Source organism: Ranitomeya variabilis, chromosome 5 (assembly GCF_051348905.1).
Source record: "Ranitomeya variabilis isolate aRanVar5 chromosome 5, aRanVar5.hap1, whole genome shotgun sequence".
Taxonomy (NCBI): domain Eukaryota; kingdom Metazoa; phylum Chordata; class Amphibia; order Anura; family Dendrobatidae; genus Ranitomeya; species Ranitomeya variabilis.
In genome coordinates this window covers 487928854-487955448 of record NC_135236.1, presented here as the reverse complement: position 1 = coordinate 487955448, position 26595 = coordinate 487928854, and the positions used below count along the sequence as shown (strand labels likewise).

Below are 26595 nucleotides of genomic sequence, written 5' to 3'. Positions count from 1 at the left end.
TTCAGGCAGTCATTGCCAACAGAGGGTTTTCTACCAAGTACTAGAAATGAACATTTTATTTAAAATTATTGAATCTGTCCAATTACTTTTGGTCCCTTTAAAAACAGGGTGGCACATGTTAAGGAGTTGAAACTCCTAAACTCTTCATCCAATTTTAATGTGGATACCCTCAAATGAAAGCTGAAAGTCTGAACTTCAACTGCATCTGAATTGTTTTGTTTAAAATACATTGTAGTAATGTTTATAACCAAAATTGGAAAAATGTTGTCTCTGTCCAAATATATATGGACCTAACTGTACCTTCTCCTTTTAGCAGACTTTCACCAATACACATACCTACTAAGCCCTTTGTCCTCAAATCTCTCGTGCAATTTTTCAGCCAGAGAGGTGTGACTTCTACCTCCTCATTGCCCAATACTTCAGGATTATAAGCACTAATGAAATGACAGTATTCTTGAACTTATATTATCAGGATTATTAATGTCGATTAATCACTAGCATTTCTTCACCGTCTATTTATTTTGGACCCCATCTACAATTTGTCTTATTCATTATTTTATGATTTATTACAGATAATATCGCATATGCTTGCACGCAGATACATCTTGAAAAAGGCAACTAGATGACGAAACGAGGATGAAAATTATCTGTATTCATAGGGGTCTGAACATTTGTTTTCCTGTTATCTTTTGTGAGAATAAACCTTAATTTTTTGAGTGCCGAAGATTTCTACTTTCTAGGGGAGTTAAGAGAGATAGCTGATGGCCAAATGAGAGCTCAGCCATCAGCTATCATATGTGTATAGCCAGCTATTGTGCATAGACCTGTTGGAGCACAGACATGTTCTGTTGTACTGCATCTCCATGGCCAGATTTTCTTTCCTAGAAAAAATTCTAACGTATGGTTCAACAACAGGCAATGGGCATGGGAAAAGGCCACCAAAAGGAATGCAAAAATAAGGAATTCATTTTTTATTTTACATCTCCAAGAAATGAGAACAGTCAATCATCTTCCTATCTTGGACACTAGTATCCAGATTCTCCTCTAGTTCTATGACATAGATGGATTGTGTGCACAGATTAGAGTGTGAGAAATAAGCCAATAAAATATAACCTTTATTACTATTTATTTAAAACATAAAATGCCAAATAGAATAAAAAGACGTCTTTTGCAAGTGCTGTAACAGACACCTCACATATGATAAAAAGATGGACGGTACTAGCATGTGCTGCAATAGACATCAATGGACAAGCCTACCTACACTACCATTCCAATTTTGTGTTTTCCATGAAAACTCCTACTTTTATTAATCAAATGAGTTGCCAAATGAATTTAAAATCTAGTCCAGACATTGGCAAGGTTAAAAAAAAAAGATTTTTATTTGAAATAATAATTTTCTCCTTCAAACTTTGCTTTCGTCAAAGAATGCTCCTTTGCAGCAACTACAGCATTGCAGACCTTTGGCATTCTAGCAGTTAATTTGCTGAGGTAATCTGGAGAAATTTCACCCCGTGCTTCCAGAAGCCCCTCCAACAAGTTGGTTTGGCTTGATGGGCACTTTTTGCGCACCATACGGTCAAGCTGCTCCCACAACAGCTCAATGGGGTTGAGATCTGGTGACTGCGCTGGCCACTCCATTACACATAGAATACCAGCTAACCACAAAAAGAGAAAACTGGTATATAGTGCCAATATGCACAGAAATTTTTTTATTGAATAATAAAATAAAAACAAAAAATAACATGAGAAGTAACAATGAAACAAGGTAACTGCTAAGAAGCAGGGACCACCATAAATAGTACTACGTGCTGCATGTAACATACACTATAGCCACCATATAAAACATGACCTGCTATAAATATTATATTCTACACAGTGTAGGGGAAAACAAAGTGTTACCCAAGAGTAGTAACAAAAAGCCGTGTAGCAGAGTCTAAGTAAATAAGTACATCAGTAGTGGCACTTACATGAAAAAAGTATTCAGCAGTATATGGCGTCCCCGCCGCCCCAACGCACGTTTCGCTTCTTCGTCAGGAGGCGTGTGTTGGGGAGGGGTGGAACTGGTTATAAGGGAAGGCTGGCCAATGAGATCAAAAAGCTCGAGACAGGACACCGGTATAGTAATTACTATGAGAAACGTAACTTCCCTTCTTATGCTCAGGGCTTTTTTCCTTGTGGACTATGCAAGGCATGTAAGAATTTAGTAAAAAGTAAAGAGTTCACCAACTCAGATGGGACACGCACTTTTAAAATTTTGAAGAAACTTACCTGCTCATCTTCTGGGGTAATTTACTTTGCACAGTGCCCTTGCGAAAAAATTTACATTGGTATGACTACAAGGGAGCTCAAAATTAGGGTGAGAGAGCACATACGGGACATCGAAAAATCAAAAAACATGCGCCCAGACGAACCCCTTAAAACCATACCAAGACACTTCAGGGATTTCCATAATTCTGATTCAAGTAAATTTATTATACGGGCAATTGACCAGGTGTCTATGGGTCAAAGAGGTGGAAATCTTTTCAAGAGACTCGCACAAGTAGAGAGTCGATGGATATACCGACTAAAAACAGTTGCCCCTCTGGGACTTAATGAGAATTTTGGCTTTAGTTCCTTTCTTTGAACTTGGTATCTATTTTATTGGGTTTGGGGAGGGTGAGCGGGTGGGTATATCCTTTTCTTGTTTATGGGTTTAGTAATTTTATCATTCTTAGCGTGTTATTAACTGATGTCTTCTTTTTGTAGTTTATTTATATCGTATTCCCTTATGCTATCTGATGGGAAGTGACTTTGGCTCGTGAGTTCGACTCTGGGGTCCACTTACGTCCTTTTTGCATGCTGGTTCCATCTGTACAGCTACATACATCTTTATTCGGAACAAGTGGACAATATGGAACCTATAATATGAGATCTTCTGGGACGTCCTTTTTATATCAGAAGAAAGAGCGCTGTGCATTAATGTTATGTAATTTTAATAATTATGTTTAAAATGTATATATAACTATAACACCATTTTATTCACCATTTACTTGTTGGTTAGGTATTTGTATGTTATTATGATTCATGTGATGTTATGTATTTATTTATATAGCGGTATTGCGTTTTTTGCACATTGTGCCCCTTATTTTAAGCACTTTTTGCACAGTGTTAGTGGCTGTTTGCATATTGGGCACTATTCGGTATGGCCTTTTTGCATTTTAATCAGCGTAGTGCATATAATAGGAAAAATTTAGCTTTTTTTACTTATAGTTCACCGTAAAATGTTGGAATGTACTGTGTTTTCTAATTTATTTTTTGTAAGTGTTTACAAATACTCATTGTCACATTATATGTTTAAAATGTATATATAATTATCATAATGTGTTTTTTCACTATTTACATGCTGGCAAGTTATTCGTATGTTATTACGATTCATGTGATGTTATGCATTTTGCATACATCGGTATTGCGTTTTTTGCACATTATGTCTCGTATTTCAAGCATTTTTGCACAGTGTTAGTGATTGTCCATATATTTGGGCACTATTTGGTATGGCCTTTTTGCACTTTAATTATTGTAGTACATAAAATAGTAAATGTTTAGCTTTTTCTATATACTTATTGTTTATTTTTAACAATTTGTAATGTATTGTGCTTTTTGTATTTGTCTTTATGGACCAATTTATGAGCAGGCACATTGTTGTACTTACGCTTACTTCTCTTCTACCTGGAGCTCTAGGATTTAGCGCACGCGCGCCTGTCTCCCTGTCGGACGTATGGACGAGTGGCCATTGGGAAACCTGCGCATGCGCCGTCTTACCGACGGCCCATGTTAGCTTGCGTTCCACGGCCGCGTTGTCCAGGCGTCTCAGTGACGGGCTGTATCAGCCGCGCGTGCGCAATAGAATCCCGGAAGTTACGTTTCTCATAGTAATTACTATACCGGTGTCCTGTCTCGAGCTTTTTCATCTCATTGGCCAGCCTTCCCTTATAACCAGTTCCACCCCTCCCCAACACACGCCTCCTGACGAAGAAGCGAAACGTGCGTTGGGGCGGCGGGGACGCCATATACTGCTGAATACTTTTTTCATGTAAGTGCCACTACTGATGTACTTATTTACTTATACTCTGCTACACGGCTTTTTGTTACTACTCTTGGGTAACACTTTGTTTTCCCCTACACTGTGTAGAATATAATATTTATAGCAGGTCATGTTTTATATGGTGGCTATAGTGTATGTTACATGCAGCACGTAGTACTATTTATGGTGGTCCCTGCTTCTTAGCAGTTACCTTGTTTCATTGTTACTTCTCATGTTATTTTTTGTTTTTATTTTATTATTCAATAAAAAGTTTTCTGTGCATATTGGCACTATATACCAGTTTTCTCTTTTTGTGGTTACTTAGGTTATTGGTTTTTGTGCCACTGTTACTTTATGTGGGCTTAGTGGTGTGGTATAGAATACCAGCTGCCTGATTCTTCCCTAAATAGTTCTTGCATAATTTGGAGGTGTGCTTTGGTTCATTGCCCTGTTGTAGGATGAAATTGGCTCCAATCAAGCGCTGTCTACAGGGTATGGCATGGCGATGCAAAATGGAGTGATAGCCTTCCTTATTCAATATCCCTTTTACCTTGTACAAATCTCCCACTTTACAAGCACCAAAGCAACACCAGACCATCACATTACCTCCACTATGCTTGACAGATGGCGTCAGGCACTCTTCCAGCATCTTTTCAGTTGTTCTGCGTCTCACAAATGTTCTTTTGTGTGATCCAAACACCTCAAACTTGGATTCGTCTGTCCATAACACTTTTTTCCAATCTTCCTCTGTCCAACGTCTGTTCTTTTGCCCATATAAATCTTTTCCTTTTAGTAGCCAGTCTCAGATATGGCTTTTTCTTTGCCACTCTGCCCTGAAGGCCAGCATCCTGGAGTCGCCTCTTCACTGTAGACGTTGACACTGGCGTTTTGAAGGTACTATTTAACCCATTACTTGCCAAATTAAAATTTTTACAAGTACGGATTTTTCAGAAAAGGGCATCCCAATATTCAATTAATAATGACAATGACATGATTTCCTATTTTGAAAACATTCATTTTACAAACACAACACAAAAAATTGGACCCAATTATAAAAATTATAAAATCTTAGTTGCTAGAAGCTAAAGATTAGGCGTCCCAAAAAAAGGACATTGGTAGATAAGGGGTTAATGAAGCAGCCAGTTGAGGACCTGTGAGGCGTCGATTTCTCAAACTACAGACTCTAATGTACTTGTCTTGTTGCTCAGTTGTGCAGCGGGGCCTCCCACTTCTCTTTCTTCTCTGGTTAGAGCCTGTTTGCGCTCTCCTCTGAAGGGAGTAGCACACACCGTTGTAGGAAATCTTCAGTTTCTTGGCAATTTCTCACATGGAATAGCCTTCATTTCTAAGAACAAGAATAGACTGTCGAGTTTCACATGAAAATTCTTATTTTCTGGCTGTGCTAACATACTTGCACAAGGGTTTTCAAGGGTATTTTAATAATCCATTAGCCTTCTTACACAGTTAGCAAACACAAAGTACCATAAGAACACTGGAGTGATGGGTGTTGGAAATGGGCCTCTATACACCTATGAACATATTGCATTACAAACCAAACGTTTGCAGCTAGAATATACATTGTTAATGTGGTAAATGACTAGAGTGCATTTCTGAATCATTTAATGTTAGCTTCATTGGAAAAAACTGCTTTTCTTTCAAAAATAAGGAAATTTCTAAGCGACCCTAAACTTTTACACGGTATTGTATGTCTCCCCCCCAGGTCAGCAGGGAGCAATGAGGCACTAAAGATGTACAAACATGTATAAAGTGTGTTAATAGTTAAGGGGATGGTTCTTAAACCAAATAGACAACAGTGGTCAGACAAAAACTCAGTAATGAATAAACGTCCCTAATAAAACATCAGAAGGCGATGACTGCCATAATCTGACGTAATAGACACATAAAACACACAGATTATACACGTTACTCACTAAACAGAGAGAGAAAAGGGGATTGACAGTGGTCAGAAGTCCCTAGAAATTATACTCAATATTTAGTGACCATACAGCACGAAAATAAACAGGTGTGGTATAAAAGTAGCATACTGAAACCTCTCATGCCCCTTAACTATTATCACACGTTTGTACATCTATAGTATATCAAATTTGTTCCCTACTCCCCTTGGGGGGGGGGGGGGACTTAAGTAAGGTTGTACATAAATACCAATTGCAGCATATGCAAGTACATCTTTTTATCGTATGTTAGGTGTCTGTTGCAGCACGTACAAAAGACATCTTTTTATTGTAAGAGGTTCATTTGCAGCTCTTGCAAAAAAATGTTTGTATTACATTTGGCATTTGTTACGTTTTAATTAATTAGGAATAAAAGTTACATTTTATTGGGTTATTTATCACACTCTCTGCTGCGCTGTAATGGAATAATGAGATTTACCATGTGAGTATCACAAATTTACTACTGCTATCTATGACATAGCTGGATTGGTGCACGAGCTGGCAGGGCCACACGTTCCCATGTGGAGCTTGTGTTTATTCAATCCATGAAACATAAAAGAACTTTGCAAACACATTTTCATCAGGATGAAGGAATTCCCCCTTTCATTTTTTATATAGTTTACTATAAAGCTTATTCTCATTTAAGAATATTTAATTATTCATGACTAGTTTAATATTCAAGTAGAATAAATCAGATTAGCTCAAACATATTAACAAATAAACTTACACAGATTCCAAGGATGCGGAGAAGACAAAGAAAAAGGGTAATGTTGCATCTGTTCGACAAATGTCCACATACCATAACTAGTAAATAAATATTCGCCTTTCAAAACGTCTTATATGTTAAAGCATTTCAAAGTCATACATATGATCATTAAGATGTATGGGGACAGCAAAGCAAGATATTAAAGGGCTATTCCCATCTCCAAGATCCTATCCCAATATTTAGTAGGTGTAATAATATTAGCAAATACCTCCAATTAGAAATGTACTATTGTTCTTCTGATAAGCTATGTGGCTTACCTCATGCCCAAGACATTGCAGTAGCTTAGAAATGTCACTTACCCCAATGCCCTACACATGGTGTAAGCGGCACAGCGAATCAGAAGAACTATACTACATTCCTAGTAGAATGCTGTAGATAAGCACCTTATAGCGGCAAAATCTGCTGACAGGTTCCATTTAAGGTGATACCTGGGTTGATGAAATCCAACTTGTGGTTGTTGTTTAATCTTTATTTGCAGTTTTAAGTTAATGAGATTCTCATTGTCATGACTCAGCTGTCGGGTGACCCGGGACCAGGGATTCCTTCTCTGTCCCTAACAATAGGGGTACCCTAGCACGCCTTATTTCCTGAGATACTTCTGAAGGTGAAGATGCCAGGGCCTCCACCATTGCCTTATCTCCTGAATCAGCCCTCTGTGTGTTCCCTTCCCCCACCCAGGGAAGAGGGGAGCACCGCAGTACACCAACCCGACGAACAAGGGTAACTAAAAATACCAGAAATACAGATTTTCACTCACGTATAACAAAGGAATGCACTGGGGAGTGGAGAATGGAAAAAAACTAAAGTATGAGGAGGGAAGAGAATTATCACACTTACAAACCCACGCAACAGTCACAGATAACCCCTCCAAACTCCTTCTCATATAACCACCAAAACACCTCTTTTCCAAGCCATGCAGCATAAGCCAGCTCTGACGATGTATTTCAATCAAGACCCAGATTATATAGGGGATAGGAATCGCTAACCAAGCTCAGCTAAGAGCTCAGACACATCAGAGATCCCAAAATGGCCGATTAACCCCTGTTCTGCCAAAATAAATTAACACCGTTTAAAAAGAAGGTGAAGTGCTTCTTTTCAGCGCAGGAGTAGGAGCAATCAGATGCTGCGGTCTTGTGGCTCCTCTCTGTTGCGGTAACCTCGTGGCACTCATGCTTCGCGATAGATGCTACTGCGCAGGCGCCATTTTGATTAGACAATTTTTTTTTTTTAGCGAAATGGCTCCGGTGGCAACAAAGTAACGCAATAGATGCTACTGCACAGGCCTTGCCATTTGTGAAAATAGTAGTATTGTGGAGAAAAAAAATTTCAGCAAAATGGCGCCTGCGCAGTAGCATCTATCACGTTCCGATGGATACTACTGTGCAGGCACCGACACCATTTAGCTAAGGAGAAAAAAAATGGCTCCATCAAAATGGAACATGTGCAGTAGCATCTATTGGACGATTCTATGTAGATAGATGGGGGAGGAAGAGGATGGAGCCGTCTATAGCTCCTACTCCTCTTTACATAGAATCCTATCAGTAGTAACTGCCATCTCCTATCTCGGGAATGGGAGAGTGTCTTCACTGAATACAGATTTTGCCTCAGAACTGAGAATTCTGATAATGACTGATCAATTTTGGTAGAGAAAGAAGATTTCTCTGCTAATATATACTACACAGTTGATTATTTTCCTGTGTTCTATTGATTTATGAAATAAAAATTAAAAAGAAGGTACGGTAACTAAGCAAACCACCATCAAGTGACCATCACACTGCATATTTCGTAACCTTGTTCTATGTTGTGAAGGTAAAAATGAGGACTACCAGAAGACTCTTTTTCCAAGCAAAATAATGAGATAGGTAATGCATTTCCCCAAACAACTCATGTATTTCAGTTAACCCATTAGGTTTCTACCTTGATCCAAAATGGTCTCCACTAGTCCGCTGGAAGCACTGCGTAACCGAGGTTCTGGACTCTGCAAGTGCACAGCATCATCATCTTGTATCAGAGTTAAATCCTGCATGCTGAAACTCCGCAACTTCTCTGACAACACCCCTTGACCCTGCGAAGAATTCATAAAAGTCCAACCAATTAACTTCCATGTCCAAACTATTGACATAAAGCTATGGGGGTGATGTATTACAAAAATGTCTCAACATGTAATTTGGAAACAAACACAGTAATTTTTCTAAAGTCATTAACACACACATTATGTTTACAGGGAACCTGTCACCAGTTTGAGCCTATGAAGAAAACGGCACCACCTTTAACTGCTCCTGTGGTGCACCCCATAAACGTGTCTATCAGCACCCAACTCCCCCTGTATACACCCAAAAATACCATTTGATATTATGTAAATAAGGGTGGTCCGGTCCGACTGGCATCCTCACTGTGGTGTCTGTCCCCCTTCTCTGCTTATAATCGCATCTCAGTACTGCGAAAGTTCCTAGCTTTGATTGATGTGAATGTCGCCGATCATGTCGCTACGCACTTGCGCAGTGCTGTTTTATGCTCTGCTCACAGTATGGCAGAGCATAGTGCCCCTGTGTGGTCCTGTGAGGCTATTGTGTAGGCGCGATATCTAGGTTCGCAATGTGGATGTCCACATCAATCAAAGCATAACGCGATTAGGAGCAGAGAGGAGGGACAGACGCATCAGTGAGGACGCCCATCGGAACGGCTCAACCTTTATTTACATAGAGTGGGACCATATTAAATGGTGTTTTTTGGGGTATACAGGGAAGTTGGGAGCTGATAGACATTTGTGGGATGCAGCACAGGAGCAGTTAAAGACGGTGCCATTTGTTCATAGGCTCAAAAGCTAGTGGGAGGTCCCCTTTAATCTCTTAAAACTATCCTGTGAACATAATTATTAAGTATGTGAGTTATTTGAACGCATCATCATTTTTATGTATATTTTCCAACACCAAGCTGTATAGACTTAAATGCTTATTGGATGAAGCAGCTCAGGTGATGTGTAATGAATTACAGTGAAGCCTAAGGAGATCTCCTTAAGCTTCACTGTAACTCATTACACAAATTACTGCACACTTTATCAAGGTGTGCAGAATTATTAGGAAGACTGTTTTCCTCTGGCAAAAAAGAAATCCGCATCTTGGTTGTTGTTTAATCAACATTTGAAGGTTTGGGTGAAATAAACTTTCAGTGCATAGGGGCAGGACTGCAAGTAGGGGCTTCGCTCCTGCCCCAGACTCTCCGCCTGCCCTTGGTATCTGTATCTTCCTCATGTTTCAAGTTTGTGCCGGTGGCAAGTGCAGACTGACCTTCCAGCGATCTTTTTAAAAATGGCGACAGTGGCAGCACATGCAGACTGACGAAACATGCCCTGGTGAAGCTGGGCAAAAGCAAAACGCACGTCGTGGCAGAGGGTCAGAGCTTTGAAGCACCGCGATCTCTTTCAAGTTTACATAGCCAGGTAAAAACAAACCTTGTTTTAAAATATTTTAATAAAACTAATTAGCTTAGTTTCTTTTAGAGTCCAATATGACTGCAAAAAAAAAAAAAAAGATCCACGAGTCCTTATTACCTTATTTCTCCTCATTCTGTGTCATATATTGATCCTAGCACGTCTATGCAGCACTAGCAATCAGTGTCCTTTCTAAATATAATGATGGGATACACCAAGGTTACTTACCAGTAGCATTTTTTTCAGAACCCATGACAACACAGAGAGAGGGATCCGCCCAGCCAGGACCCTACTGAAATAAAAGGGCGGTACCTCTCCCCTGCTTCAGTTGGTTACAGAGCACGAGAGGACCTCCTGGTTAATTTACACATTATAAACACACCCAAACTATAGTGCACACCCATAAGGGGGGGGGGGGGGGAATATACGGTGCTGTCATGGGTTCTGGAAAAAAAACGGCTATGGGTAAGTAAGCTTGGTGTTTTCCCTTCACCCATGACAGCACACCTGAGACACTCCTGGAGAATTTGAAACACCTTAGGGAGGGACCACCGCTTGCAGCACCCTTCTACCAGAGGTTAAGTCAGCAGAGGAGGATAGACTTAATTTATAGTGCCTAAAAAAGGTAGATGGTGAGGACCAGGTAGCAGCCTTACAAATTTGATCCATTGATACCTCCACTTTCTCTGCTCAGGAGTTCGCCACGGATCTGGGCTTTCCTCCACTGGCTAATCACGGATATATACTGTAACAGTGCCCTTTTAACATAAAGATTATGAAACTTCCTCTCCCCCAGATTTTTAGGGTTATTACAGAAGGAGGGTAGGACAATCTCTTGACTTCGATGAAATGTTAACGACACCTTGGGAAGATATGCTGGATCAAGTCTTAACATGACTCTATCCTCATGTATTTGTGCATAAGGAGGGTTTATAGAAAGTAACTGTAAATCACTCACCCTACGGGCTGATGTCCGAGCTACTAATATGATCGTTTTGAGGGTAAGACACTACCGTTCAAAAGTTTAGGGTCACTTACAAATGTCCTTATTTTTGAAAAAAAAAAAAGCACGTTTTTTTCCAATGAAGCTAACATTAAATGATTTAGAAATACACTCTATATATTGTTAATGTGGTAAATGACTATTTTAGCTGCAAACGTCTGGTTTGTAATGCAATATCTTCATAGGTGTATAGAGGCCCATTTCCAACAACCATCACTCCAGTGTTCTTATGGTACTTTGTGTTTGCGAACTGTGTAATAAGGCTAAAGGATGGCTAGAATACCCTTTAAAACATTTGTGCAAGCATGTTAGCACAGCTGAAAACAGTTTGGCTGATTAGAGAACCTATAAACCTGACCTTCCTTTGAGCTAGTTGAGAATCTGGAGCATTGCATTTGTTGGTTCCATTAAACTCTCAAAATGGCCAGAAAAAAAGAACTTATGTGAAACTCGACAGTCTATTCTTGTTCTTAGAAATGAAGGCTATTCCATGTGAGAAATTGCCAAGAAACTGAAGATTTCCGACAACGGTGTGTACTAGTGATGAGCGAGTATACTCGTTATTCGGGTTTTTCCGAGCACACTCGGGTGGTCTCTGAGTATTTGTTAGTGCTCATAGATTTAGTTTTTGTTGAAGCAGCTGCATGATTTATGGCTGCTAGACAGGCTGAATACATGCGGGGATTCTCTAGCAACCAGGCAACCCTCACATGTACTCAGGCTGGCTAAGAGCCATAAATCATGCAGCTGCGCCAACAAAAACTAAATCTCCGAGCACTAACAAATACTCGGAGACCGCCCGAGCAACGAGTATACTCGCTAATCACTAGTGTGTACTACTCCCTTCAGAGTAGAGCACAAACAGGCTCTAACCACAAAGTAGAAAGAGAAGTGGGAAGCCCCGCTGCACAACTGAGCGACAAGACAAGTACATTAGAGTCTGTAGTTTGAGAAAATCGACTCCTCACAGGTCCTCAACTGGCAGTTTAATTAACTGGTACACGCAAAACGCCAGTGTCAAAGTCTACAGTGAAGAGGCGACTCCGGGATGCTGACCTTCAGGGCAGAGTGGCAAAGAAAAAGCCATATCTGAGACTGGCTAATAAAAGGAAAAGATTGATATGGGCAAAAAAAACACAGACATTGGACAAAGGAAGACTGGAAAAAAGTGTAATGGACAGATGAATCCAAGTTTGAGGTGTTTGCATCACACAGAAGAACCTTTGTGAGATGCAGAACAACTGAAAAGATGCTGGAAGAGTGCCTGACCCATCTGTCAAGCATGGTGGAGGTAATGTGAAGGTCTGGGGTTGCTTTGGTGCTGGTAAAGTGGGAGATTTGTACAAGGTAAAAGGGATTTTGAATAAGGAAGGCTATCACTCCATTTTGCAATGCCATGCCATACCCTGTGGACAGCGCTTGATTGGTGCCAATTTCATCCTACAACAGGACAATGACCCAAAGCACACCTCCAAATTATGCAAGAACTATTTAGGGAAGAATCAGGCAGCTGGTATTCTATCTGTAATGGAGTGGCCAGCGCAGTCACCAGATCTAATCCCCATTGAGCTGTTGTGGGAGCAGCTTGACCGTATGGTACGCAAAAAGTGCCCATCAAGTCAAACCAACTTGTGGGAGGGGCTCCTGGGTGCATGGGGTGAAATTCCTCCAGATTACCTCAGCAAATTAACTGCTAGAATGCCAAAGGTCTGCAATGCTGTAATTGCTGCAAAGGGAGCATTCTTTGACGAAAGCAGAGTTTGAAGGAGAAAATTATTATTTCAAATAAAAATCTTTTTTTCGAACCTTGTCAATGTCTGGACTAGATTTTAAAGTCATTTGGCAACTCATTTGATTAATAAAAGTAGGAGTTTTCATGGAAAACACAAAATTGTCTGGGTGACCCTAAACTTTTGAACGGTATTGTATTTTGCCGATAATTCCTGTACTGGATCAAACAGCTCTTTGGTCAAAGCTTCTAGTACCAGGATCAGATCCCATGGGGGAACCCTTGGGACTGGTCTGGATCCAATCAAAGGATTTTATGAATCTTTCAACCCAAGTATTAGCCGTCAGGTTACAACTATACAATGTACCCAAAGCAGACACCTGGACCTTAAGGGTACTAGTAGCGAACCCTAGTTCAAACCCTGACTGAAGAACTAAAGAATGGGATCAACTGGAGGCTTTTGACTTAACGGCTTTCCTAAAAACTCAAATAATTTTTTCCATGTCCTGCCGTAGATTCTCTTTGTTCTGGATTAACTATTTTGTAGCAAGGTGGAAACTAACCCCGGTGAAAATCCCGTTACTCAGTACTGCCCTTTCAAAATCCATGCTGCTAGATGGAAAGGCCTTTACTTGAGTATGGAATATTGGCCCTTGCATAAGAAGGTCCGGGATCTCCAGCAGGATCCATGGATCTGATAGTGACATTGTCCTTAACAGGAAAAACCATGGTCTTTCTGGCCAGAAGGGGGCCATAATCACTCTCGCCTGATCCTCCCTGATCATCGTCAGGACCGCTGGGACCATCATTATTGGAGGAAAGGCGTAAGCAATCCTGAAGTCCCTGGGAATCTGGAGGGGGTCTACTGCAAATGGGTCTTCCCTGGGGTTCAGAGAACAGAACCTTTTACCTTTCTGTTGTGTCTGCCGACAAAACAGATCTATTTCTGGCGACCCCCCATTGATGGACTATCTGCTGTAACACTCGGGTTTAGGGCTCATTCCCCGTTTCAGTTTGTTGCTGCTTAGAAATTCTGCCTCGACATTCTCCGCTCCCCTTATGTGTAGTGCCGTAAGGAACAAAAATGCTCTTCTGCCATCTGGAGAATTTTGTTTGCTGCTACCATTAGGGAGTGAGAACTTGTTCCCCCCTGGCGACTGATATACGCCAGTGTGGCCCAGTTGTCTGGCATAAGGCAGAAGTGGTGACCCAGGAAGAGAGGAAGAGAGCTTTCTAGAGCCTTTTCTACAGCACACAATTCCTTTAGATTTAACAACCTTACCAGTTCTGGAGGTGCCCAAGACCCCTGAATTGCCTGACCCCAACCTGAGATTTTCGCGTCTGTCATGATTATGTAATTTACTGGCCTCACCCACGGGACTCCTTATGTTAAGTTCGCCTTGTCTGTCCACCATCTGAGGGAGTTCCTGACCTCAGAAGAAAGATCCAAATTCCCTTCTAAACGCCCTTTTAGCAATCTCTGTGCAGAGAGTATCTCCCATTGCAGCTGCTTGGTGTAGAATTGGGCCCATTTGACTGCTGGGATGCAGGACGTTAAGGTTCCCAAAAGGGACATTGTTTTCCTCAGGGACATCTGTGGAAGCTCTATGGCTTCTGAGGTTAGGTTCACCACCTTTTCTACCTTGTTCTCGGGCAAGAAACAAGCCTGCAGCTCGGAGTTCAATACAAGACCCAAGAAGGTCTGGACCTTAGTGGTTGCAGTCTTGACTTTTGAGTGTTCTTCATCCAGTCCAACTCTTGTAAGACTACTGTAACCTCTTTCAACTGTGTAGCAGTGTGGTCCTCTGATCTCCCTACTATTAGAAAGTCGTCCAGATAAGGAACGAGGACTATGTTCCAGATACGCAAAAAAGGCTGTCATCTCTGCTACCAATTTGGTAAACATTCTCGGGGCTATTAACAACCCAAAGGGAAGAGCTTAGAACTGAAAATGTCTGACTTCAGCTTGAATGTACAGGGCCACCCCCTGCTATTTCTGATGGTCAGGATGGATTGGGATGTGATAGTAGGCATCCTTTAAGTCGACTACCACCATAAAACAATTGTGATGAAGAAGTTTTATGGCTGTATTCACTGACTCCATCTTGAAGGTGTGATTTTTTTTCAAGCGATTGAGACCACTCAGATTTACGATGGTCTTGAATGTGCCATCCGGCTTCTTTATCAAAAAGAGGGGGGAATAAAATCCCTAACCTTTCTGTTCGCCCAAAACTTCACGTAGAACCTGTTTGTCTACTAGGCCCAGAATCTCTAGGGCAAGTTGTTATCCTGCTGATCTTCTGATTGGGGTTATTACAAATGTTTGATGCGGCAGATGGTAAAACTATTTTCAAGCCTTCCCTTACTATATCCAGGACCCAGGTGCTGAAGGAGATGTTCTCCCAGACCTGAATAAAGAGGGAATTCCTCCCCCCTATTGCTGTTCTGGCGTCATTGTGAGGACTTCTTGGAAGCGAAGGAAGGACCGCCGAACATGAATCTGGGCTCCCTTTTACTTCCACCTGTCCACTTCCTTCTTTCTCCGGAAGACGTCCTCTATTGAATTTTTTCCTCCGAAAGGAAGACCTTCTCGGCTCCCCTGAGAAAGCCCTTCTTCCGGTCACCAGTTTTTTCCAGGATGTCATCCAGCTTCTTCCCAAACAAAAACTGTCCATCATATGGTATGGAACATAACTTGATATTCGACTGCATATCTCCTGGACAGCCCTTGAGCCATAAGGATCATCTTGCCGCATTCGCTAGACAGCAGATCTAGCTGCCAGTCTTAGAGTCAGCGGATGTATTTGCCAGGAATGCTGCGGCTCTTTGCAACAGAGGCATGTCTGACAAGATTCTATCTCTTGGAGCCTTAGATTTAAGCTGTTCCTGCAGCTGTTGTAGCCAAATCATAAGGGAACGAGTGGTACATGTCCCGGCAATTGCTGGTTTCAGACCTTCCGCTGCCGCTTCCCATGTGTGCATTATATAAGTGCCCGCCTTCTTATCTAATGGGTCCCTGAATACCCCGAATCTTCCAAGGGAAGTGCTGACCTCTTAGAAGACCTAGACACAGCACCATCGATTCTACAAACCTTGCCACACAACTCTGCATCCTTTTCCTCAAAAGGATATCTCCTTTTCGAGGATGAGAGCAGCGCACCAGATTTCTCCGGTCTCCTCCTTCTGCCAGTCCACCACTAGCGGGCTTTCGCATGGCGCACACTCCCTGTTCCTCTTCTTAATGCTAGGGGAGCTGACATGGGAAGCAGCAGGGTGAGGGCGGCACGGCAGACCGAGCCAGAACTGCGCTGACTGTGCCACCCGCACATACACCAAGCCCCCGGGGGACCCATGGAAGGCGCTGCCAAACACCTGAAGGCCGGTGCCACAGGTACGCAGCCTACTCTTTCGACGCTGGGACAGGTCTGGGGCAATCGATTTAGTCTTCACCCATCACAGGTTACTGACTATTTCAGCTTGGGAATCCCATCAAGGACAGGAACCCAACTGAAGCGGGGGAGATGTAACGCCCTTTTATTTCAGTAGATTCCAGTCCTAGCTGGGCGGATCCCTCTCTCAGGTGTGCTATCATGAGTGAAGGGAAAAAGTAATTATACTGATACCTGGTATGCCATTTAGTCCTTTAATATCTGGACATACAGTATATTCTGATTCATAATCCATGAAGTAAAAGATCGATTTGTTCCTGTATTTATTGAACTTTGGTATTTGTCACATATTGCCGGGAAGGTGCAGCTATTATAAGTGTAGACAGATGAATTGGCACTTGACTCATACATTTTTTTCATAGTATATTTGGGTAATACTTCCTACAGTGAGAACTATATCTGTGTATGTAAGAAATATGTTCATAAACTATTGCCTTAGCCTTCATTTGTTACTAGATTTCTTTAATTGTGTATATAAAAGTAAACCTGACAGCTGAAACATGCTGCCTGAATTCATAGGGTATGGTGGATCAGGCAAGGACTGTATTATCTCAGCTGGATAGGTTTGACTCTGAAACACTGTGGAAGGGGGCCGAACTGCACTGGAGACTAGTCAGATAGGCAGATCCCTGGTGGCTTCTCCCTGCCTGCTGCCTTGGATGGAGAGGGCTTTGCCTATACGTGCAATTGAGATCTGTCGGTCCAAGACTGCTGGCAGTAAGCAGTCACCAGGATCTGCGTAGTCTCCAGCGCATCTCGTTCCCCAGAGGCTTTTAAAGTAGGTTTTTCTCTAAAACGCTGCATTAAACCTAACTTAATGGAGTCTGACAGCCTTTGAGTCAGCGCATAGAACTTATATAGGCCTCCAAGCTATGGAGCCATGCGGTGTAAAGGCTCTGTGCACAGAACTCTGTTATATGCAATGGGGTGTATAAATCTTTTAAATGTGTTATATGCAATTCCTACTTTTTATATCCCTTTCTTGTCCACAGTTTTACTCACCATCTCCTTATTCTCTCAAATCTACCAAGCTCAAATCTTGCTAGCTTTTTCTTTTCCAACAGTTTTATTAATTATAAACTATTTCTGGGGAAGGGAAGAATGAGGGAAGGGGGAGAATGGATGGGCAAGGATAACCATGGAATAAAGAGGACTTGGAGGTATCAAGGTTAACCATGGAACAAAGTGAAAAAGAAAATTACAATTAAAATCACATTTACAAACTAACCAAAGCAAACAAACAAATAATAACAGTACAACAAGGTATAAATTGTACAATGTATAATCAAAAGTCCTCTTGAAGGAGTCCTCGGTTGTGGACTCTACTTCTCCTATGGGTAAAGTTCCTGTATGAGACTTTGAGGTGATATCCTCTTAGTAACAAAATATTTTGTAAAACATTAAAAACTAATTAGAAATAAACAAACATGGAAATGAGAGTCAAGTACCATATAGTACACATATGTGTACAAAGAACCAAAGCAGTATTTTCATCTATGGGCTCAGGTTAAATTTAGTTCAAGGCAAAATAGGATATAGCTCGACAAAGATGTAATTATTCAGGTGTTACGGCTAGCACCCGGAGGGGGAGATGAGCCTGTATGAGCAGAGTGTTTTTTTAGTGAGGAAATGAAGTAAAATCCTTCTTCAGGTAAATAGATGGGGATATTTTTGCCTTAAAAAAAATAAATAAATCAACAGCTTTAATGGAAAACCCCATCTACATGGGATTTCTCTGTCCCTCAGGTAAGTTGTAACCTCTTTGAAGGACTTTCTGGCCTCAATAGTCGCTTTTGACAAATCAGCATAAAGTCTCAAATGACCATGAGGTTCAGGGAATTTCTTTTTTTCTTTAATATAATTTTGAATTCCTTGATATGGATGCGGAGAATAGTGTCTCTAGGGGAATCTGCAGGAATATTACGTGGTTTGGGTAAACGATGAATCCGGTCTATTATTAGGTCAGATTCTAAGGCTGGGTTCACATTACGTTTACAGCAGCCCGTTCAACACATACGGTAACGGGCTGCTGTAAACGCAAGTGCCGGTATGGCAGCACGCTAGTGCAGATAGAGCATCTGCTAGCTCTATCTGCGCTAGCACTGACGGACCCGGAAATGCTGCAGCCCGCGTCTCAGGGTCCGTCACTCAATGACGGCACACCGCTAGCGCACGCCCATTGTGGGCGGGCGCTAGTGATGCATCCGACATTGGAGTCAATGGCGGCGTTAGACTACGTTACACCGCGTTATACCGCTGTGTAACGTAGTCCGTCTAACGGACGCCACTAACGTAATGTGAACCCAGCCTAATAGGGATGGGATTATCTTTTTAAATAATGTTTTCACATAGTCAAGTAATTTGTTGGGAGTAACATTTTGGGGAATGCCACGTATCTTAACGTTATTTCTCCTGCTGCATTCTTCAATATCAGCCAGCTTGATTTTCAATTTGCGCAGTTCTGAACTAAGGTCTCGTTGTTCTTTGGACAAAGTGTCAGTTTGTTTCTCTCCTACCACGATTCTAGCATCGTGAGTCTCTAGCTTTTTACTTAGAAGGTCAAATGTATCTCGAAATAACTGTCTGTTTCTCAAAATTTAGCCGCATATTTTCATTAATCCTATCGGCAAGACTCAACATATAAGATTCTATGTCGGATTTGTCTGATGTTGGGGGCAAATCATCCTTTCTCAAACGACTCTTCCCTGGATTAGGTGAATAATCACCTGAATCAGTGTCTGAAGAGTCTTGAGAAGGGGGTAAAAATGTATCCTAATCCCCTGGACTCTTCCTTTTAGAGGATAATGAAAGGTCCATTTCCTCTGAGAATTTTAGGGAGTCTTTTTTGGTTTAGCGGTGTTAACTGATTTGGTATTTTTATCCAGTGGGATGGACAGAGCAGTTTTAGAGTCTTGTTTAAATTTCTCCTTTGTGGGGAGATCTGGATTTCAGTGGACTCAAAAAGTTAAAAGAGTCTTCTGATGTGTTCTGGCAAGAGCCCCTAACCTTCTGGGGTCTCTGTGGTAGAGACGTTGGTGTGATAACAGGTTTATTTTTTGTATTACTGTGACTCATTTTATATTATTGGAGATTATATCTACCTGTTCAGTGCAGAGTGGATAAAGATTCCTACTAAATGTGGCCACAGACCATCAATCTGAATCGAAAAGTCGTAAGCAATAGTTGGTAGATTTTACCATTAAAAGTGAGCATATGTGTTAAACACCCTAGTGTAGAACAGATTAGAGTCAATAGAATTTTTTAAGCAATAGATAATGATTTATCACTCAATGTGGACACAGGTGGAGAATATCCTGATGTGGTCAGATTAGAGAGTGAATAAAGATTCCCACCAAAGTGGTCACAGGACAATGATCAGTAGACGAGAATTAAAGATAATAGACAGTAAACAGCAAATAGAAAATACATTTCACTACTTGGGTAATCACACGTAGATTCAAACCAAATAATAGTATGTAATAGAGACCCCCACACTGTGTGGTCTCAAAGCAACAATCTGTATCTATGAAAAGCGGTATATCACCAACCCCTTAAATTGGCAGTACATGAAGACTAACCACAGTACGTGGACCCAGGCTGCAGATCTAGAGCAGAGAATATGTGCCACAGCTTAAACCTATAGATAATATTTAAATAAACCAAAACATTTAAAGGTAATCCTGCAATGGAAATAAGATCAGAGAATAAATCAAAAGGAATTACATATAACTTTCCAAAATAGTTGACAATATCAAAAACTGTAAGCAGATAGAGTGGGATTTTAAAAAATGCTACTGCAGTCTGTTATTAAGACTGAATAGCCTTGTGTTAGGTTGCTTGTTCTATATTCCTCTGTCCAATAATGATCACAGAGCATGGGCCACAGAAAAAAAAAATCACCTGAATCCGCTGTGGTCTTGATTACCGATAACGTCTTCCTCTTCTTGCCTAACAATTAAATTTGGTCCACGGCGCTAAACAGGGCTGTGACGCTACGACACGAGGAATAGAAAAACTTGAGTACCGTCAGACACACCGGAGAATTCTGGGAGTATCTGAAGGAGCGCTAGTGCAGCAGCACTCTCGGGGTGGTCAGCCACGTTTTGAGTTAGTCGGTGACACTCCGGAGCACCCACTGCAGCTTCCCTGGTCTCCGGAAATATAAGTGAAATATAAGTGCTGTGAAGATGACAGGGGAGGTCGCGGTTTCAGACCGGCAAAGATTGGAGCGTTGCTATGGCTCCGGTCTAAAATGGATGGCATGCAGGACTTCCGGTCTCCTCCCCTTGCAGTGAGGTGTGAACGGTGAACCTCAATGCCTGCACAAGTGTCTGACAAAATAACCATTGTGTGAAGAGGGTCCTCGTAGTCTTCAAATCGACACTCTCCTGCAATCCAGCGAGGTCGCGGTCCGTCAATGGGAAGCTATTGCCGCAACACTCTCGGTGTTGTCAGCTGCCAAGTACAACAAAGCTAATGGAAGCTCACCTATGTACCGGCCGTAGCTCTCTCAAAATCCCACACAGTTATGATCTGTCAGGTGTCTTCACAGGTGTCTAAGGTGAGGGATTTGTGTAAAACCCCAAAATGGGCTTAAAATAGTCCCGATATAATAAAAATCTGTCTATGTAACACAAATGTCGTGGTAAGTGAAGGATAACAAAGGCTGAGGTAAAGTTATTGCTCCAATCCCTGGTTGCTATGAGGAGATGGTCTCGCTGCTATGAGGAGATGGCCTCCGTTATACAGGTGTATAACACTGGCACAAAGACTCAGAAAACCCCCAAAATAGACTCAAAATGTTCCTGGTATAATTAAGAGTCGATCTCTTGAAAATAAATATGCCAACAAAACGCTTTTAAATCGCGATTGTTGTTGATATGGAGGATATTACCTCAGAGTTCCGGACCGCCCCCTAATCTTCCTAGCTTTTTCAACATCGGGACAGTTCTTTCTACATAAACCATAAATTTGCTTAATTTTATGTAAATTATTCCTATATTTCAACTATAAAGTGCTGCAAGAAGGTGAATACAGTTATTGCCAATTTTATTCTCTAAACCTATTGTTTTTTCACTAGAAATCTTCCAAAGTAAGATGAGAAGGATCACAAATTCTAGAATACAGATAATAATGCTATTATGGAAGGGACAGAGCAAAATAGTGAAATTCATTTCAAATAAGTGATGCATTTCTGTAATAAACTGTTATTTTACCTTTGTAGCTGCTGTCACAGCGGCATTTGCAGCAAGATTTAGGCCCCTTTTGCCCACACGCATCATTGTTTCATAGCTCTTGTCTCTCGCCTGAGCAATGTACTCATCAATCTCCTATAGGGGCACATACAAGAATTTTAATAATTTGAAGTCAAATTTCCAGAAACCAGTAAACATGATTTTAAGGTACCATAAAGCTTTATTCGATGTGGTACAATATGTCTTCTTTCTAAATTCAACGATATATGACATCTTAAAACTGCAGCAGCCTCAAAATGATGGTCATAGTAGCATTTTGTATTAACCAGTGATTTTTAGTTTAAAAGAAAGAATAATGGGAATGATATCAATGCAACAGCATAGCCATGCATTACATGTTCTCCCTTTTATTCAGTGACCGCTATATCATTCCATATTTAGAAACTATTATTTGATCCATACTATGAGCAACGCAGTTTAAAGAGGTATTTTTAAGGTTGGGACAGGGATAAGGGATAGATTCCCCAATCGCTTAGGGTCCAACCCTTGGGACCTTTGCTGATTCGGACAATCAGGGCTCTAAGAAGTTGACAGAGTGGTGGTTGATCATGTGCGCTACCACTCCATTCTTACTGCCCTCAGCTATATCCGAATGTCCCGTAAGGAATGAATGGAGCGGCAGTGCATATGATCAACCACCGCTCTATTCACAAAAGGCTCTGCGATGGTTCTCAAAATTAGGCCCCAGTGCTTGGATCCCAAGCAATTGGGGAGTTACTCCTTAGCCCTATTCTCGGGATAGGTGCGGGTCAGAGCGGTCTTATCCCCAGCAATTGGGAAGCTATCCCCTATCCAATGAAAAGGAAAAAAAAAACCTTCCAAACTTGAGAATACCCCTTGAATTCTTCACACTAACTGATGAGCCACATTAAAAAAAACTCAGTCCAATGTTTAGCTATTGGAAGAATTTTACCTATACTAGGCCAGGTATCCAATAAGGCTTCCATGACTCTTTTCTAGACAACATTTACGGATCTACCTCATATCAAGTACCAAAAGCAGTTCTGGTTCTTAGCCACTGAAAGTGTTCAATAAGTATGGGGCACTAAACCTTTTCCATGGACAACCTGGTAGTTAGGTCTTTTCTCATTTGTATATTTATTTGAATGCAATTTTTATTATACGTTACATTTTGTAAGGTGTCAAATATCTAGTGCCCCCCATGTACTGAGATAGATAATATATATATATATATATATATATTAATATATATATATATATATATATTAATATATATATATATATATTAATATATATATATATATATATATTAATATATATATTAATATATATATATATATATATTAATATATATATATATATATATATATATATATATATATATATATATATATATATATATATATATATATATATATATATATATATATATATATATATATATATATATATATATATATATATATATATATATATATATATATATATATATATATATATATATATATATATATAAAAATAAACAATATATCCGCGCTGGGTATAGTTCCCTTTTGTACATCTAAATTAGTAATTATCCAGTGATTCTTATTTGTATCTATGGTTTTACCTTATTGAATTCAGTTAGGACTTTCAGTTTTTTTCTTATGCCCACTGAGATCCAAATTTAAAAACTATAAAATAAACATTTAAAATGTTTTTTAGTGTTAGATGGGCACACACACCCTTAAAAGCACATACAATGCACATATATATTCGTGCGTTTTTTGTTTGTAGTCTTTCAGTTGTTCTTATTAGGAAGGGTATTACCTGTTATAGTCCGGTTAGTCCCTTCTCTTCCTTATGCCTGTCGCTACAATCCTCGTGTCCTGGTATCCCGAAAGGTCTTCTTATGATGCTTATATGGGTGGTGAGCGTTGCCCCGGCCGGTGGCAGCGCTCCAACCACTGCTTTCACTTGCGGTAAGTAGCGTGGGGTGAATGCGCGCTATACCTATTAGCCGCTTGGTCTCCTGACGGTGCAGGACCTAGCGTGACGTCACAGTCACGTGTATGGCACACGTGACTGGTTATGGAAGGCGCAATAGACCAAAATGGTCACGCTAGGTCCGGCACCGTCAGGAGACCAAGCGGCTAATAGGTATAGCGCGCATTCACCCCACGCTACTTACCGCAAGTGAAAGCAGTGGTTGGAGCGCTGCCACCGGCCAGGGCAACGCTCACCACCCGTATAAGCATCATAAGAAGACCTTTCTGGATACCAGGACACGAGGTTTGTAGCGACAGGCATAAGGAAGAGAAGGGACTAACCGGACTATAACAGGTAATACCCTTCCTAATAAGAACAACTGAAAGACTACAAACAAAAAACGCACGAATATATATGTGCATTGTATGTGCTTTTAAGGGTGTGTGTGCCCATCTAACACTAAAAAACATTTTATATGTTTATTTTATAGTTTTTAAATTTGGATCTCAGTGGGCATAAGAAAAAAACTGAAAGTGCTAACTGAATTCAATAAGGTAAAACCATAGATACAAATAAGAATCACTGGATAATTACTAATTTAGATGTACAAAAGGGAACTATACCCAGCGCGGATATATTGTTTATTTTTTTATCTATTTATAGTATATGATACAGAGAAGTGGTACGGTATCAATATCTGCTGCAGGGAACTAGCTGAGCAAGCGCCATTGGTACTGAAATACGAATATATATATATATATATATATATATATATATATATATATATATATATATATATATATATATATATATTCATACATATATATAATAATTTTATTTATATAGCGCCAACATATTCCGCAGCGCTTTACAACTTATAGAGGGGACTTGTACAGACAGTAGACATTACAGCATAACAGAAATCACAGTTCAAAACAGATACCAGGAGGAATGAGGTCCCTGCTCACAAGCTTAAAAACTATGAGGAAAAGGGGAGACACGAGAGGTGGATGGTAACAATTGCTTTAGTTATTTGGACCAGCCATAGTGTAAGGCTCGGGTGTTCATGTAAAGCTGCATGAACCAGTTAACAGCCTAAGTATGTAGCAGTACAGACACAGAGGCTATTGACTGCATAAAGTGCATGAGAATATAATATATATATATATATATATATATATATATATATATATATATATATATATATATATATCTATATATATCTATATATATCTATCTATATATATATATATTAGTAATAAAAATGAGCAAAACATACAGGATAGCAGGTGAACATACCTTTTCCTTACTAGACAGTGTTGGATGCACAAACTTCCTATACAACACACTAGAGCCTTTGGTGTATGGTGAAAGAAGCCAAATCACAAATGCAATTTTTAGCTCAAAATAAAAGGGAAACCTGAAAAAGAGAAATAACTAAAATTAGCACTGAATAAACACGTCTTGGGTAATAAAAAAAAATAAAACTTGTCAAGGCTCACACCCAACTCAAGAACTTGTTCAAGAAAAAGGGACATTTTACTATATGAAAAGAGCAGGTGAAGAAAAGGAATACGAAGGAGAAGCAAAAAGAAAAGAAAAGATAATTCTCTTACTTTGAAATAATCAATAGAATGGGGTTTTTCATGTCCATTATATATTTTTAAGCTTACGGCTTTGACGAAAATAACAATCTTAGAATCTGTGTCTAGTAGTGGCACACTATTATATCAAATGTTCCCGTGTGGGTTGTATACAGGAGTTGGGGCTTCCTGCACCTTTATACCTAAAACCTAGTTAGAAAATCAAAAGGATATTAGCATTAAATTACACACAAGTTAAATTATTTTGCTAAACCTGAAAGAATTTTCAACCTGGGGAGATCATGAAGGCAGTATCCTATCCAAGATGGCTCTTGTTGAAAAAAAAAAAAAAAGTCATGGTGTCTGTGTGAACAGAGCTTAACTACATATCTTTAACAATGTTCAGCTATACTTTACAGTTAATAATTATAATCTTCATAACTCGTATATTATTTATTTTCAATAACTAGAAGACTCACAATACTTTATTTTACAGTATTTACTTATATAGAGCCATCATATCACAGCGCTTTACAGACATCACTGTCCTCACAATCTAAATTGCTTTGGAACGTGTGAGGAACCCCACGAAACATGTGGAGACCATACAAACACCTTGCAGATGTTAGCCTTGCCCCTTTGAATCCAGGATGCCAGCGTTACAAGACTATTATAGAGTGTGCTGGCCTTGACTTCTTTTAAACACGCAATAGACTTTAAAGAAACAAATTCCCTTTGATCACTATGCAAGCACGGATGCCCGCAGCTCACCCGCAAAGACGCACATGCGGCGCATCTTTTCAGACCGTAGCATATCTATTATCTCGCGGAGACGCGAGCCCCCGCAAGATACATTTCACCCATACAATATATTGGGCGTGGTGATTCCGCACGGTTCAGTGATCGCATGCGGAATCACCTGCGTTCAATAGCCGGCAGCGCTTTGGACAGAGCGGGCATGTGCTGCATCCAAAGCGCTGTGAATTACTGACAGTGTGCACCTACCCTTAACCCCTTCATGACCCAGCCTATTTTGGCCTTAATGACCTTGCCGTTTTTTGCAATTCTGACCAGTGTCCCTTTATGAGGTAATAACTCCGGAACGCTTCAACGGATCCTAGCGATTCTGAGATTGTTTTTTCGTGACAGATTGGGCTTCATGTTAGTGGTAAATTTAGGTCGATAATTTCTGAGTTTATTTGTGAAAAAAAACGGAAATTTGGCGAAAATTTTGAAAATTTCGCAATTTTCACATTTTGAATTTTTATTCTGTTAAACCAGAGGGTTATGTGACACAAAATAGTTAATAAATAACGTTTCCCACATGTCTACTTTACATCAGCACAATTTTGGAAACAAATTTTTTTTTTGCTAGGAAGTTATAAGGGTTAAAATTTGACCAGTGATTTCTCATTTTTACAACAAAATTTACAAAACCA

General features: G+C 40.3%; 1 protein-coding gene across 4 annotated transcripts in view; it reads right to left on the bottom strand.

Moving 5' to 3' along the window:
• REEP2 (receptor accessory protein 2) overlaps window positions 1-26595 on the bottom strand; it is a 77881-nt gene that overhangs the window by 14301 nt on the left and 36985 nt on the right. For 3 of the 4 annotated variants that reach the window (XR_013215802.1, XM_077265561.1, XM_077265562.1), the window contains exons 4-6: window positions 24873-24993; window positions 21606-21719; window positions 8696-8843 (exon numbers count right to left, since the gene is read on the bottom strand). Coding sequence is in view for 3 of the 4 variants with exons in the window: in XM_077265561.1 (XP_077121676.1) it covers window positions 8696-8843; window positions 21606-21719; window positions 24873-24993 (383 nt within the window). In the remaining variant the exon portion in view is untranslated. Of the gene's footprint in view, window positions 1-8695; window positions 8844-21605; window positions 21720-24872; window positions 24994-25189; window positions 25367-26595 lie in introns of those variants that run through there. The other variant, XM_077265563.1, reaches the window with a different exon arrangement.